Raw genomic sequence first — 15,602 nt, 5'->3', positions numbered from 1 at the left:
GTACTTTGTTTAGACCAGACGCACCAGTCCTGAGGAACCGCGGCGCTGAAATATCAACAGTTCATGTGACACGCAGCGTTATCCCCGAGCGTGACGATGTGCCCGGCCGCAGATTCACCCGAGATGTTTGGAACGCCCTTCAGACCCGTGTAAAAGTATCTCTGCAGTTGTATTTTAATCGGTGTCGGAATGCAGTTGTATTTCCGTATGATGTGTGCATAACGTATTTCATTTGTACATATAGTTGGGCCATATAGCAACATTTAGATGTCACAAATGTTGTTTTATGTTATGCAACAGGCCGCGAAATAGACTGGGGCCCAGAAGCAGTCAAATCTCCGGTGGGCCCGCGGTTTGAATTAGGAGGGGGCCCGCCGTGCCCCTGTATCTAAATTCCTCGAAAAATAAATCAAGATTTAACTAGTAATTTGGCCATATTTGGGGCATTTTCATCGCTTAAGTTTCGTTTTGACAGACGTGCCCACTTCGCAGTCTTATCGCTTCTCATTGGCCGAGCAGTGTCCGTGATCTAATTTCGATGAAACTGGGCATCTGATTGGCCGCTGAGTTCGGACGCGTTCGGTTGTTCTCGGAAATGCCCGGTCTAATTTTGCCCGGGCAAATTAGCGGGCGTCAATCTCTACTCAGTTGCAACAAAAGCTGTGTCAATGTGGAAGTATCCAAGGGCCCCGCCCCCTTTGGAGTTGTTAGCATCGGGGCAATGTATATATGTTAGTAGTTTATTTTGTAGGCTGTGATTTTATATATTCCACAAGATCTCCTTGTGTCAAATGCTGTACACAGTATTTATTTTGAATATAAGAAACATTATTATATTAAATTTATTGAAAGATCATGATCTCTGGTTTATAGGATAATTCAGTATTTATGCTCTTCCTTCATATCAAATAAAATATAAAAGTACTTTAAATTGTTTTACATGCTCATAACGAGGTTTAAAACAACACATTTATCTTGTTCTTATGACACCGCGATGCCTCGCACGCTTGTGGGCCCCTGAAATTGCTGGGGGGCCCCTAACTTTTTTAGATAGGGGGGGCCCCCTGGCCCCTAACTTTGAAAATCTATTTCTCAGCCTGTACATTACGACGACTAAAATTAGACTCGTAATTTATTTCAGTTAACGCCATTTAACCTGCAATACACTTATTTATGAACATAATCTAACATCATAAGCGGTTCCTTTTTCATAATATCTAGTGTCAAGTATATAAATCCCCTCATTAAAGGCACTTACTGTATGTGTGAAGTTGTAAGAATATCACTGCATCTAAATGATCTTTCACATTTGATCTTTATTTCATCTATTGTAGAAGAATTTACGTCGTATTAAATAATATAAAACAGGTGTTAACATTTAATCTACAAAATAAAGAAGAACAAATTGTGAAAACGTTTTGCTTTGGTACAATTTATATACCGAAATAGCTGTATTTCCAATCGAGATGTAACAATGTCCAATATACCGTATTGTCCGGACTACAAGTCGCACCTTTTTCATAGTTTTGGCCAGTGTGCGACTTGTACATATATTTATATTATATACTTAGAAGTCTCCCCGGAGTATAAGTATATGTGATATTATTTGTTATTTTCACATTTGCAACTGCAAAGACATACTCCAGTGCGACTTATACATGTTTATTTCTTCTCTATTATGCATTTTTTGGCTGGTGCGACTTATAGTCCGGAAATATGGTAGATAGAATTCCACGCTCCTCTGTGTGGGAATGCATGAGGAATACTTGCCCATATGGATATTGTTAGATGCATACCACATAAATACATACTGGACGGGTATTTAAGGGCACGTAACAGCCGTTTTAATCGTCTGATTCACCTGTCCGTGATGTCTAGTTCCAGGCAGAACCTCCTGTCCAGCATGTCTGTGGTTTTGCGTACGCAGGACTTCAGGGTGATGGATTCGGTCTCGCCCTAAAAGGAAACGTGTAATTTCGTGTCAGAATCCGTCAGAAAAGGACCCGTGTGTGTATTACGCAGACATTTTTACGGCCTCGACTCACAATCTTCCCTCCGGATCTGTGGTCGAACGTCACCATGTGCAGGATCTTCTGCTCTTTGACAAACGTGCAGTAGCGCTTGACCCAGCTCGACCCGAACGGAGGCGGTCCTACAAAACAGAGCATTGTTAAAAAAAATTGATGTAGTAATACAAAGGAAAAACATGTAAGAGTTATGTCATTTCATAAGTTTTCGAAAACGTTTGTGAAAAAAGAAAATCCCGCTTTGAACTGAAATTGTAGGGTTAATGTATAATCTACCGTCTGTTTACAACGCTATCCTCAAACCTAGGTCGAGTGAGAAATCAAATCAGTCAAATGCCCATTAGGTGCTCAACAGTTTCAGGTTATAGCTGCTCACTTAGCGCAGGACTAATCTACATAGCTCAGGGCAGTAACATTTCTAGCTTCTCAGATCAGTACCTTCAGATTGAAAATGACCTCCGAAATAGGAGTTTCGGTTTCAAAAACAGCATCCAGATGACTTCCTTTTAGGGCTGGGCAACGATTAAAATTTGTAATTGCGATTAATCACATTATTTCCCTGATTAATCACGATTAATCACATTTTTACGTGCAAAATTCAAAATGAATTCAAAAGAAGTGTAAAGTGCATCAGCATTTTTATTCAGTAGCAAATATTAAGTATTCACTTGCCACAAAATCCTGAGCCACAATCATTAAAGATGAACAGGCCACTTCAGAGGTAACGTCAGAAACATTGTAATCTCATTAAACATTAGACACTCAAAACACATTTTAAGAGCAGCATAACGAGTCTAGTACCAAATGTCCCTAAACCAGAAAACACTTCAGTACAGTTTGTACATTCTTAGAACTTGACACTAAAGCGCCATAACATGAGTTGTGCAAAACACTTAACCAGTTAAATACAAATAAATACATTGTGTACATTTTAACTTAAACAATGTTATCAAACACAAAACTAAAGCTTATTGCCACTGCCAGGGCATTGAAAAGAACCAGAAAAGTTTGTAGATTCCTAAAACTGGGTGTTTTTTTACTCCTCTGCACTAAGCCAGTTGCTAAGGCACCAGATTATTCACGTTTTCATCTGATAAAGCTGCGTGACGGGCCCTTCTCGCCGATCTCCCCAGCTACGGCGCCCGGCGGGACCTGCTCACGCGGGCCCCCGGCCGGCGGGACCAGCTCACGCGGGCCCCCGGACGGCGGGACCAGCTCACGCGGGCCCCCGGACGGCGGGACCAGCTCACGCGGGCCCCCGGACGGCGGGACCAGCTCACAAGGGTTGCCTCGGCTGGCGCTTATAGCCGCTGACTTTGTAAAGTTAATAAACCAAAGCCATGGTCCAACATTAAACTCCATTTACACCACGAGAAAAGCAACACAGCACAACTCCTCCACTGAGCATGTGCAGGACGACTCGGACGCACGTCTGCTGCTGAGTGTATTCTACGGACATGAGTCCGGCGCGTCGAGAACGCGCGTCTGGTGCGTTTGTCTTTCTAATGTTCACGCGCTCAAATTCTGCGTCGTTCGCAGCGGTTTGTACGAGGCATTAGAACTGGTGCGGACCAGGGGAATCCGACCTGCGTTAATGCGCGTTAAAATAATTGATCTCGTTAAATAAGTGACGAGTTAACGCAATAATAATGCGTTAACTTGCCCAGCCCTACTTCCTTTAAAACCTTTTCTACCATCATAATATGTTTTGTGTAGTCCCGTTTCCCCGTTTGACCATTCAAGTCTGTACATTGTTGCATAATCAGAACGTGACAAACCATTTCAACTTTTGCCCCGACCGTCACAAACAGACCAAATCTGATTAGAATTTACTGCCACGTTTTTGTGCCAGGCTTTGCAATGTAATTTCATCTTTGTTTAATATGCAAATTGATCATCGGAAACAGGGCTGCAAGATTAATCGCAATCAAAACTAATTTTGCATGGACGCGATAAGCAAATCGCAAAAAGGCTGTTTTTGAAGTGCCGCAATTTCATCAGCAAACAACATATCGTGTCTAATTCCACACAAAAACTGCCAAGTATAGTTCAGATCTGTACAAAACATGCTCTGAATACATGTGTCTTTGAGTAGTTGTCATTCCATAGGCCTATAACAGTCTTTTTGCCCATTTGCATTTAAAAAGAATCCCATTATTGAAACATAAATCGCAAAGATAATCGCAATCCTTGGTCGGAAAGAAAAAATATATATAAAATTGCAATTATCTGTATTTTCTGGACTATAAGTCGCAGCAGCCAAAAAATGCATAATAGAGAAGAAAAAAAAACATATATAAGTTGCACTGGAGTATGAAATGCAGTTGCAAGTGTGAAAATGACAAATAATATCACATATAAGTCGCTCCGCAGTATAAGTATATAAGTATAAATATAAGCATAAATTGCACCCCGGCCGAAACTATGAAAAAAGGTGCAACTTATAGTGCGGAAAATACGGTAGATATTTTCCTCAAATTGTGGAGCCCTAACCGGGACTCGTGTGCGTTCCACTGAGTACGCTTCACGTTCAAACAAAGGACTTTGAATGGCAAATCTGTTGTGTTTATTGTTAAAGTAGCAGCTGACTGACTAGCCGTGCGTGTTAGCGTGTTAGCGAGTCAGCGTCCTCATGATGAGTTCAGCAGAATGTTCAGAATTCCGCAACAGCTGCGTTTCCACCGCAAAAAACGCTCGTCTACTCTTCCTCTTTCAGTCCGTTTACTTAAACACGCCGTGCGAGTGATATTGACAGTTTCACAGCAATGACTGAGTGCCTGTGACAGGTTAAACTGAAGTAAAATTATGTAAAAAAAAATTATCCCAGTATAGCACATTTTTTACTGTATAATTGTGCTTCCCGTCTGTAATTGATGACATCACAGTGGGAAATTAGCTTGCACACACTGGGCCAAAAGCACTTTTTTTGTAGGGGTGAAAAAAGTTAACTTATGCATAAACTTGGGATTGGGAACGAGTGTGATGTCACTTTCTGTTAGTTTCTACGTTTAGTTTTCAACTTTTCCTCCACAAACAGCTACTTGATTATTGTAAAAACTATAATGTATACTAAAAGCCGTCATACGCACCAACTTAAAGGCGTAATGGACGATTTTTCGCCGATTAGAGAACTCAAGTGGAAGTGCGCATGCGCACTCCCCCCGTGCGGACCTACATAACAGCCTCGCAGTTAGATATGCGTTTGTTTATTGGCCGTGGCTGGAGAGCCGCGGCGCGGTCAAATGGCCGCGCAGTTTCAGGGACTGCGGCATTTCCCTTATAGCCCGTTATAGCCTCATGGCTAACCCTAACCCTAACCTTAACCTTAATCCTAACCCTAACCCTAACCTTAACCCGACGCGGTCTAAAACGGCGCTAAAACGCAGTCAAATAGCGGCGTAGTTTCAGGAGCCGCGGCCGGCACAAAAATAACATGGACACTCCCTTGTTTATTAGCGCGACGGATCGCATCGCATCCCTCGTCTCCGTAGATTTCCGTCTCTTCTGAGCCAGCTCGAACGGTCTTTCTTTGTCTTAATTTTGTCCCGTACACTGAGGGAACTATATTATGATCGATCCATGTGCTTAGACACAGGGAAACATGCTGCTCTCCTGGGGACGAGCCGACAAGGCTGCAGGTGAGCGGTAGGTGAGTTCTATGATTGATACGTGGCAGGACTAATCGGCAGTCGACGCCACGAGGAAATGAGACTCAGATTTGGGCCAAAACATCGTCCATTACGCCTTCAAGCGAAATATTAATGAGATGAACACATTTGCTCGTTAGCGTACGTTTCTCTTGCACGTAGAGGTAGCCTTCGCAGCTGATGGGCGTGGTCTGTCTGTACTCCTGCGGCGTCTCCCGGATTCTCTTCATCAGCTCGTACACCTCTGACCTCGTGCCTTCGAACCGACTTCTCGTCTGGGGGAAAAAACACCCAAAAAAACGCTCATTGTTTATCAAGGCAGCGTTGTAAGGAATTCTGAGACATAATGGGCCGATTATATTAAATAAATATCTAGTTTGAGGAGGACAGAGACACGCATTCATCCTAAAGTATGCGTGCAGGATCAAAAAAGCCAAAAAGAAAAACAAAAAAGTAAATGTATTAACTGCTTGTCCTTTGAATAAAATATACTTTGAGGTTAAAAAAGGGCAAATTATCTTTTTAATTTTTATTATCTTTTTTTTTATTAATTGTATACATATCTCTTTCCTCTGGTTGAGCAGTTGATACAAACATTTTAAAAATATTAAAAAGCACACATTAATGAACACATAAAAGGACAAAAAACCAAGGTAAAAACAACAATAAAAAGGTTTTTTTTTAGTATCAAATTGCAACTAATGTGGTAAAGAAATGATTATTCGCCATATCTGGACCCATTTATCTTTGTCATTTACATAGTATGTAGTAAGAATAGTTTAATATTCACTGTGTATACAAGTTGCATATGTTGTGTTTGTTCATGAAAATATACATAATATCAAAATTGTTTAGGTGTGGTCTTTAATTTAAATCACCCTCATTAGATTGTCTTATGTACAGTCAAAAGTCACTAACTTTTAACCTGCAGAGAAATTATAAAAGTATAACAACAAAGTATGAGACCAAATATAACAAAATGTAAAGCACCAGACTAGAACATCAGAGGGAATTCTTGTTCGATGTGTCTTACATTTTGTATATTTATTTGCAGCTCCCGTTTGTAATGGTCAAAGTCCTTGGCGAGCTCGAAGCCCTGGTGATAAAACGTGAAGACCGTCTGAAAGAAGGCCAGCATCTGCAAAACGAGAGGAAACGCAGATAAGCACGTGAATCATAGCCATTCGAACACAAAGAGAAACTACACACCATAAAACGGCAGCAGTTCAGTTACAGTGCAAGACTTTTTTGAAACACTACGACGTCATTTGTTTGCGGCTTACCGGCTCCACGCAGTCAAACTTTTTCCTCTCCTGGATCTCCTGTAGTTTGCAAATGTACTCCAGCGACTCCTCCTGAAAATGCTCCCTCATCTGCTCCACCTGCCCGTCAGCCTGAGGGACACGCAGTCATTATAATTAGCGATGTGAGCTTTGCCGCAGAGATAAGCCAACCGATTATCATGTTTGCTGGTTTATCTGTAAGTTAAACATGCATCTTACAAGTTAATCATGATATATTTCCTATTTGACCCTTATCGTAAGACTAAAGATAGAAACTACCAATTTAAAGGAGATTTATAAAGCAAAAATCAACTTCAGCCTTGTCACAATGCCGTTTCTTCGTCATTATTCTACTCAAAGTTGTATTCCGTGTGTATTTTTCAGCACGTTTGAGTATTCCTGTATTGTCCTGCGACTTAGCCCTGCAACTACCCCCTATCCCCCATCCCCGCCCACTTCTCTGTACTTCGATGTGACTATGGGAAAAATGAAGACTCCGAGTGATGCAGGTCGGGTTCTAAAAGTAGCCGGTTATACACTAACACACAAAAATTAAAACATGTAAATGACATTTCGCCGCTGACAGTTTGAAGAGGCGGTCTGCAGTTTAGAACAGGAAGTCAATGGACCCGTTTCTTATTACTGATTTGTTTTGGATCAATATTGCGGTTTACAATGAACAAAATGTAAAATGAGGCCTTCATGGGAAAATTTTAGGAAATTATAGGAGGGAGACTAAAGAACAAATTTAGGCATAAAAGTGAGCAATAATCCCTTTAGCGTTTGGCAACACCACTGAGACGAAAATAAAGAAATAAAGGAGAAGATTGTGCACTTCTATCCAAGACTAGTCACTCATGAGACGCGTGTGTGGGCGTGTGTTTGACCCGGAGTTTAAATATGGTTCAGTCGCGAGTTTTCTTCCTGTTCACGGGTTCGTTTTGTGTTCTGAGAATGACGCTCTGTTTTAGGAGAACTCTGTCTGAGTGGATCAGAGGACAATCCCTGACCCACTGATGGGTCACTGGCTCAGCAACTCCACCGCCCACACCACAACTTTAGACTGAGATTCAACTGCATTAGTGGAAATTAAGTCATAATCAAATTTTCTAACCAAGAAATCAGTTTTGGTTGAGGGAAATATCCAATTATGTAATTTAGACAGGATTTTTAAACACAAAGTAATAATTCAGTGTTAATGTATTTTCTGGAGTATAAGTCGCACCGGCCCAAAAATGCATAATAAAGAAGAAAAAAACATATTTAAGTCGCACGGGAGTATAAGTCGCATTTTTGGGGGGAAATTTGTTTGTTAAAATCCAAGACCAAGAACAGACGTTTGATCTTAAAATGCAGTTTAAAATAATAACAGATGAGAGAACATGGTGAATAGGTGTACGTATGCTAACCTTAACACCTTCAGCTACATGACGCACAGACAGAACTGTGGTAAGTGTCTGGTATGTTAACGTAACATATTAACAGTTATTCAGATAACTATAGCATAAAGAACATGCTAACAAGTTTACCAAAGCATCAGTTTTACCCCAAATCACTAAATCCATTGAATTCTTCTTCCTCTGTGTCACTTCTAAACAACTCCACAAACTCTGGAGGTAGAGGAAGTGCTGATTCTTCTTTTGCGTCGCTTAGAGTCTAGAGCCTCTTGTGGTTGTCAGTGTGAAAATAGCAAATAATATCACATATATGTCGCTCCGGAGTATAAGTTGCACCCCGGCCAAACTATGAAAAAAGATGCAACTTATAGTCCGGAAAATGTGGTCGTATTTTATGTTTAATTAAGAAAACATGTCTGCTTGGAACACTGATAAAAGTTGTTCAGTTCCAATTCCACTGCACACAGAAGGGTACAGCCTGACGAGGGTGCATAACTGGAGTATAAAAGCTTTAGCAAAATCAATAGCTGTTGTCGAATAGAAAGCCATAAACTGTAGTGATGGCAATGTGAGCGCTGAAGTGATGACGGAGCACACAATGTTTTGGGAGTTGTCTTTAAAATACATTGGAGATAAAGCGACTGGCGGAGCAGAGCGGACAAACACACTCAAAGTAAAACTAAAACTGCATTTGTACAAAACACAGCACAATCTATATGACAGAAGTTGACTTTGCTCTGCCATTAGTTGATTTGACTCTACACATTTACATACACAACACAGTCATAAGTCTGATTTCAGTTATCAGACTATTAAAATGTCATGTAAACAGTTAAATCTGATGTGTAATCTGATTTATTTCCGATCGTTAGGAAAAATGTGGCAAAAAGGCTAAATAAGTTAAAGGAACATGTTTAAGGTTCATTTTAAAATTCACTCTACTCTGTCTTCCAAATACAACAGTTTAATGCTGCAGTTGAAGGGTCTATTGCTGCTCAGAATCATCATTAAAAGCTTCAGATTACTCGGAGCAGCTAGAGTGGTTCTTCACTGTTCTCATCACATTAAAGTTGGAGAAATCCACCATAAACTGTCTTGGTCACTGGTGAAGGACATAGAGGAGCTGCTGTGTGGAATTTACTTTCCACAAGTATCAAATTGATATAAAATAGATTATTTTAAAAAGAAAATGTTTTTTTTTTAAAGCAGAATAAATAATACATAAGGATAAATAATGTTTTGGCAGTGCTGAAACATTTTAATATTTTTTTTTACAATTTATTTCCTTTCTTGGACTGAGGAGGGATTACTCTGACAACATGTTATGTCTAGGTTTCCCCTGCACCGGACGTTTGGCCCCGCAGGGCGTGGCCTCAGTTTCCAATAACCCTATCCTACATTGATGACTACTTCATATAGGACTGCTGTGTACTTGAACCTCCCACTCTAGAGTAGCAGAATGAAGTCGGGAACACACAGACGGGCCATTTACAAACCCAACTCTGGCTTCTCAAACTAACTCTTCTTTTCTTTTGCATATTTAGTTTATTAGTTACTGCTCTGTTTATGTGGAAAAAAGACGGACGCAAACATTAACAATAACTGAGCAACTTTAAACTTTAAAACTTCAACTCTAAATGAAAGTGCACTTCTACAACTATCGGTACTACTCAAAGCAAATTAAAAAGACTAGACCTGTCGCAATAACAAACTTTGAAGGTTAAAATATTCCATCACAGTAAAGAATATTGAAACCGAAAAAAGCAGAATCCCAGTAAGATTTTTTCATGATGTGTAAAATTGTTAAAAAATATGTGTGTCAATAAAATGAATAGCAGAATAAAATACTTTAGTGCCTGGTAAGTATAATTACTTTTAGACGTTATTTATAGCTCAAATATCGTGCTACAAAAAAATAAAAAAAATTCCCCAAATAGTACAAAGAAAATGTACACCCAATAAGTATTGACCCCAAAATATATTCCATTCTGTATTCCATCTATTATTTATTGAAGTATAGTAATTATCGTGACCCGAAAGACGTCCCGCTTAACTACAAATAACGTTGGCACTTTTGAGCAGGAAAATGACATAATGTTCTGTTCTGCTTCTCTCTCAGGGATTACGGTCGTGATCCATGACTTTTAGGGCTATTGAACATTCTGAATAGTTATCCAAGCTGCCGTACCACATGCCCTTTCCGTGACCAACCGCATCAGGGAACAGAACAGCCCGCGGCAACAATGTCAACAATGCGGAGTGCGACGCGTGCGCTCGCCTTACACGGAAATAAAACAGTAATCCAGCTCGGGGGGGGGGGGGGGGGGGGGGGTACACGCCGACGAAGGGGCCGTGATTTAGCACCGGGATAATTTATATTACAGCGACATGGGATGTTCCACCACTAACAGCCGCCCGTGTTGACCTTGGAGCGGCAGAGCAAGTGAGCGCACGTTTCCTCTCCGAACGAGCCAGGAAAAGTGCAACGTTGAGAGGAAGCTCCGCCGGATCGCGCAGGCTTCGTCACACAGTTTTTTTTTAAAAAAGGGGGCATTTTCAAAGGGTTTGTTGTCGTTTTACTGTCGAGGTGAATTGCTGATGTGCGCGTGTGGGAGGAACGGTGCTTACCTCTTGTAGTTGAGGCTCCTTCTTCTTCGCCGACAAGTTCAAAAGTTTCTCCAAAGAGCTGTAGTACTTCTCAGTTTCCTTCTCGTACTTTTTTTTTCCCGCCTGCGAAATGTAGTCACGAACGAGAAGCATGTAAAAGTCAGGAAATACTTTTATACAAATGTACAAATGTGAATTTTAGCGACCCGGCTTTCCAAAAGTTGATCTAAATAATTTTTAAATGCAAAGATGGTAGATTTTCTCATTGGTTTTGACTTTAAACTTCAGACTTTTTCATTTTTAGACCAAGTTTTGATCTTTAGAGTGATCATTATGCATTTTCAAACGTAAACAATTGCTTTATTTTACTAATGTACTTCAAATACGGGGTTGGGAGTCAGAGTATTGTTTGGTAAATGTATGCGTTTTGTCTGAAACTACAATAGTAGTTATACTTGCGCAGTATTTTTGCAAAGCGTATACGTCACAGATGGTGCATATTTTTCACTAAACGCTGTTCTTTTGCATTTCTTTTAGTCTTTAGATATGCGGTTTATTTAGATAAAAGATACCAAAGTGCCATACGTTACCTTGACTGCTCCGAGCTGCTCTTTCCTGAACTTCTCCAGGGGCTTCATTAACGTTTCAGTGATGTTTCTCATCTAAACAAATAACACAAATACCAGTAAGACAATGCCTCCATTATAGCTCCACTTAGCCAAAAACATTAATATTGCAGATGACGCAACTTGTCTGTACGCCTTAAGTGTTTGTTTCCACTTAGTTGTGTTGGCTGTATAGTTTGTCAGCCTATAGAGCTTAGGTGTAAATGTACATGTTACTGCTTATGCCAGTGCTTCTCAAACATTCTTAGGGGATAAAAAAATACTTCCAATACTCGGAAAGGGAGATGAGCGCTGAGGGAGGCAGGACAGAGGCACGTGTGGAGGGGAGGGAGGGAGAAAATGACGTGGAGAGGGGCAGAGGAGGGAGAGGAGGGACAGAGGAGGGAGAAAAGGTCATGAAGAGGGACAGAGGAGGGATAAAAGGTCGTGGAGAGGGACAGAAGATGGATAAAAGGTCGTGGAGAGGGACAGAGGAGGGAGAAAAGGTCATGGAGAGGGACAGAGGAGGGAGAAAAGGTCATGGAGAGGGACAGAGGAGAGGGAAAGGGTGGTGGAGAGGGACAGAGGAGGGAGAAAAGGTCATGGAGAGGGACAGAGGAGAGGGAAAGGGTGGTGGAGAGGGACAGAGGAGGGAGAAAAGGTCATGGAGAGGGACAGAGGTGGGAGAAAAGTAGAAGTCAGTGTCCCCAAACTTCTCACACCCCCTTGGCACGGCTGAGCATCCCCCAAACGGGCGCTCCCCACGCTTTAAGAGACTCTGGTTTATGCAATGTCTGTGTAATGTTATAGAACCCAAATAATGTAGATTATATGCATATACAAAGATAAAGCAAGCATTTTCTTGGCTCGAGTTTTCCCCACAAACCTTTGATGTTTTACAGCAGCATTCTTTGACTATTACAAAGACATTTATATTGTATTGTGCAATGGCAGCTGGATGCAATCATTTGTGTTGGAAAACAAAGCCAATACAACTGTTTAGTTCCATGTGATGATACACAAGCAAAGACAAACCCTGCAAAGGTTTGATTTATGTTGGTTTGGTTATTGTTGTCAGCCACGTTGAAAGATTGCAAAGGGAAGATTTTAATTTGAGCAACTTTCAGCTTAAATTCCAACTTCCTAATGGTTAATAATATTTAATAAAGTTAGTAAAGGTAATTAGACTTAATATTGCTCAAATGCAGATTTGTTCTAGAGAGTACCGATGATAGAAATGACCAGATTCAACATTTGTAGATTTACCATTTGGATAAAAACATTTGGTATTTATCCCAGTTAAATACATTTGGTTATTTCTACTGACGTGAAAAGTTACCGGTAATTTGAATGAGTGGAATAAAACCTTGAATCTGATTTAAAACTTTACAATTATCAAAAGAAAAAGAAGGTTGGAGTTTACCGTGTCTGAAAAACTACTTTACTTCAGCTCAAATCAGAGCGTTGCTGTGCTGGTGTGACCCAGAATATGGCAAATGGAATAATGATTAGTGTAACGTTGTGCCGGGGGTTCCTGTACAGGCCTTACTGACAGATGACTTTAACAGTTGAAGCATTTGGAGGAAGTTAAGAATCCCTGGGTAAAATCTATGCTCACAACATGGAAGGAGTTAATCTAAACAAACAAACTAAACTAACTAAATATTAAACCGGTTGGCTCACGGCCAAGGGTTTACTCCTGTTTGTTTACTCAATCCACATGGTCCACGGGCCCTAGGGGCCCTACAAACGTCCCATTCAACCCAAACTGCGAGATGACCACATTGAGAGGATGAGAGAGTGAGAAACTAATGTTTCTTGTCAAAACCTGTAATTGTCAATTGCCTGAGTTTAGACCTTAGACATGTCAGAATGACAGAAACACATGCTTTTGTCTCAGTGAGAATCTCACGTCTTCTGTGATTCGCCGAAACCTCATGCGGGTTTGTTTTGTTTCCTTCTTCGGGGCAGTGCGTAGCACGTTACTAGAGCCAAATCTCTTGATCATTTGCTGCGCCGCGTCATGCCACAAAAAAGCTTTTCCAACTTTTTTATTTTATTTTTTGTGTACATGTTTAAGAATCCAAAAAGTTAATCTGTGATCTTTACTTCAACATAAAACAGATTTGCGGGCCTTGCTATGGATATGAAAACCAATATTTGCCAATGCCGATATTCAGGTTATCGGCCACAGAAGCATGCATATCTGACCATTTCTACTGTAGAACTCTCCAGTGATAAACGTGATAAAATCTCCATGGAGACGAGCAAGTGGCACACCCTCCACCATAAAACGTTATATAGCGCACCTTTAAGCAATCTACAGTATCAATTGCGTCTTACCCCTGGTCAAAACGCATTCAATTATTGCATTTTAGATATTAATCTTAATTTCCTGGTATCAAATTGCCCAACTGTGCCCCAAAGCTAACAGTCTCACATTATGGAAAACACTCTTCTAACTTGACTTGAGGTTATGTCATCTCATATTCATATCTCAAAAGAACGAAGACATTTTTTGTATCCGTCTTCATTCCCCAGCACCTCTCCGCAGACGTGCCTCGGCCTGCCCTCCGTATCTCCTTACTTTGCACCGTGATGTCATTGCACTTGGGCTGGGCCGCGAGAGAGTGAGCTCAGTGTTTACCATTATGAGCCGCGTCTCGCCTACTTCAGACGCTACACTCCAGACTTGATCCAGGGTTTTACGACACCAAGTTGCCATGGGAGCGAGGGCGGGCTGCCGGTTTGGCAATCCTCCCTGGTATTCGGAGCCCGAGCGTAATGTGGGAGGGCACCGCGGGACTCCCCGAAAAGCGCAGAAGTCGCGATGACCCTCAAACGGCCGCGAGGCGAGGAAGTGTTCGGACATGATTGATACGAGTCCCCGAGCAGGATGCGTTTCCTTGTGTAATCTGCCATTGTACGTTATTAAAGTGAAAACAAATAGATCTATAAATACTGTATATGCCCACCACGATGAATGACTTGTCTATGTCTACTGGTGATTTTGTTAAGGTAATTTTACTAGTTTTACTTATTTTCTTTACAAAACTTTGTCCAAGTTTGTGTTTTAGCCTTCAATATAACTGTCGAATTATTCAAATTCAGTCATTTCTAATCGTCAATAATATGGTTGCTTGTTTTGTATTGTTTATGTTGAGAAAAATCACTATTGAGAAAAAAAAAACAACAAACTTCAATGCGTGATTATAATTTGGGGATTATAATTTTTGGTGCGAGTTACATAATGTTAAAAAGTAAGTGTGTTACCAAAAATAATGCATTTTTATTGAAAGGTTTGATGGTAAGTGATATACTAATATTGTCATTTAACATCATTAACATTCTGTGTATGATTTTACTAGTACTTGTCCATATAAAATGTGCTGTGAAACATGAAACGAAGTGGATCAGATGAGATAAACAAAGAAACAAATTGTATGTATAGAACGGTCTTTTGTTGACTTTTTTGTGTAATCTTTTGTCTTTCAGCTGTTCCCAACCTTAGCAACCAACCGCACAGAGGATATGGGCAAAGGTTCTTGCTCAAGGACACAACAATGTACACAAGGTTAAGTAGTAAGAAGGCCCATGCAGCATTTACCTTTACCCTGACTTAAAGAGGCATTACAAGTTATTTTCATGCAATAAAGTAAAAGAAAATGCTTCCCCAGAACAGATGTGTTGTAAAAGCAGAGTGAAAAATGTATTTAAGTTTGTTGTATCTAATCACCGAGCGCTTTATTCTCCGCAAACAGGAAGTGTGCTGTTAGCATGCTAATGTTTGTTAGCTTTACTGTGACCGTAAAATTCGCACTGGCCTCAGAGTGTTGAGAAAAAAAACACTTAAAACAAAACGCCCTGATTATCAAGGCCTGGACTGACATAATAGAAATTAGACACATGGAAATAATGACATTCAAACTCAATTTGAACAAGTATGGACCAAATGGGACTTTTTTAAAATTTTGATTTAAATGTAGGTGATGTCTAATCGGGTATATGGTGTTTAGGTCCAACCGGGTATATGATG

The 15,602-nt window shown here is 40.5% G+C and overlaps 1 protein-coding gene across 1 annotated transcript in view; it reads right to left on the bottom strand.

Annotated features, from left to right (window-relative positions):
• arhgap10 (Rho GTPase activating protein 10) overlaps positions 1–15,602 on the bottom strand; it is a 108,991-nt gene that overhangs the window by 65,876 nt on the left and 27,513 nt on the right. Inside the window, exons 4-10 of the mRNA XM_072462758.1 lie at positions 11,552–11,623; positions 10,983–11,084; positions 6,958–7,068; positions 6,708–6,812; positions 5,820–5,949; positions 2,046–2,152; positions 1,862–1,956 (exon numbers count right to left, since the gene is read on the bottom strand). Coding sequence (XP_072318859.1) covers positions 1,862–1,956; positions 2,046–2,152; positions 5,820–5,949; positions 6,708–6,812; positions 6,958–7,068; positions 10,983–11,084; positions 11,552–11,623 — 722 coding nt within the window. The remainder of the gene's footprint in view (positions 1–1,861; positions 1,957–2,045; positions 2,153–5,819; positions 5,950–6,707; positions 6,813–6,957; positions 7,069–10,982; positions 11,085–11,551; positions 11,624–15,602) is intronic.

The sequence above is a fragment of the Eucyclogobius newberryi genome, unplaced genomic scaffold, assembly GCF_026437365.1.
Source record: "Eucyclogobius newberryi isolate DKJ021-1_F unplaced genomic scaffold, fEucNew1.0.hap1 SCAF_4, whole genome shotgun sequence".
Classification (NCBI taxonomy): domain Eukaryota; kingdom Metazoa; phylum Chordata; class Actinopteri; order Gobiiformes; family Gobiidae; genus Eucyclogobius; species Eucyclogobius newberryi.
Note: the sequence above shows the minus strand (reverse complement) of the source record. Positions and strands in the feature narration are given on the sequence as shown.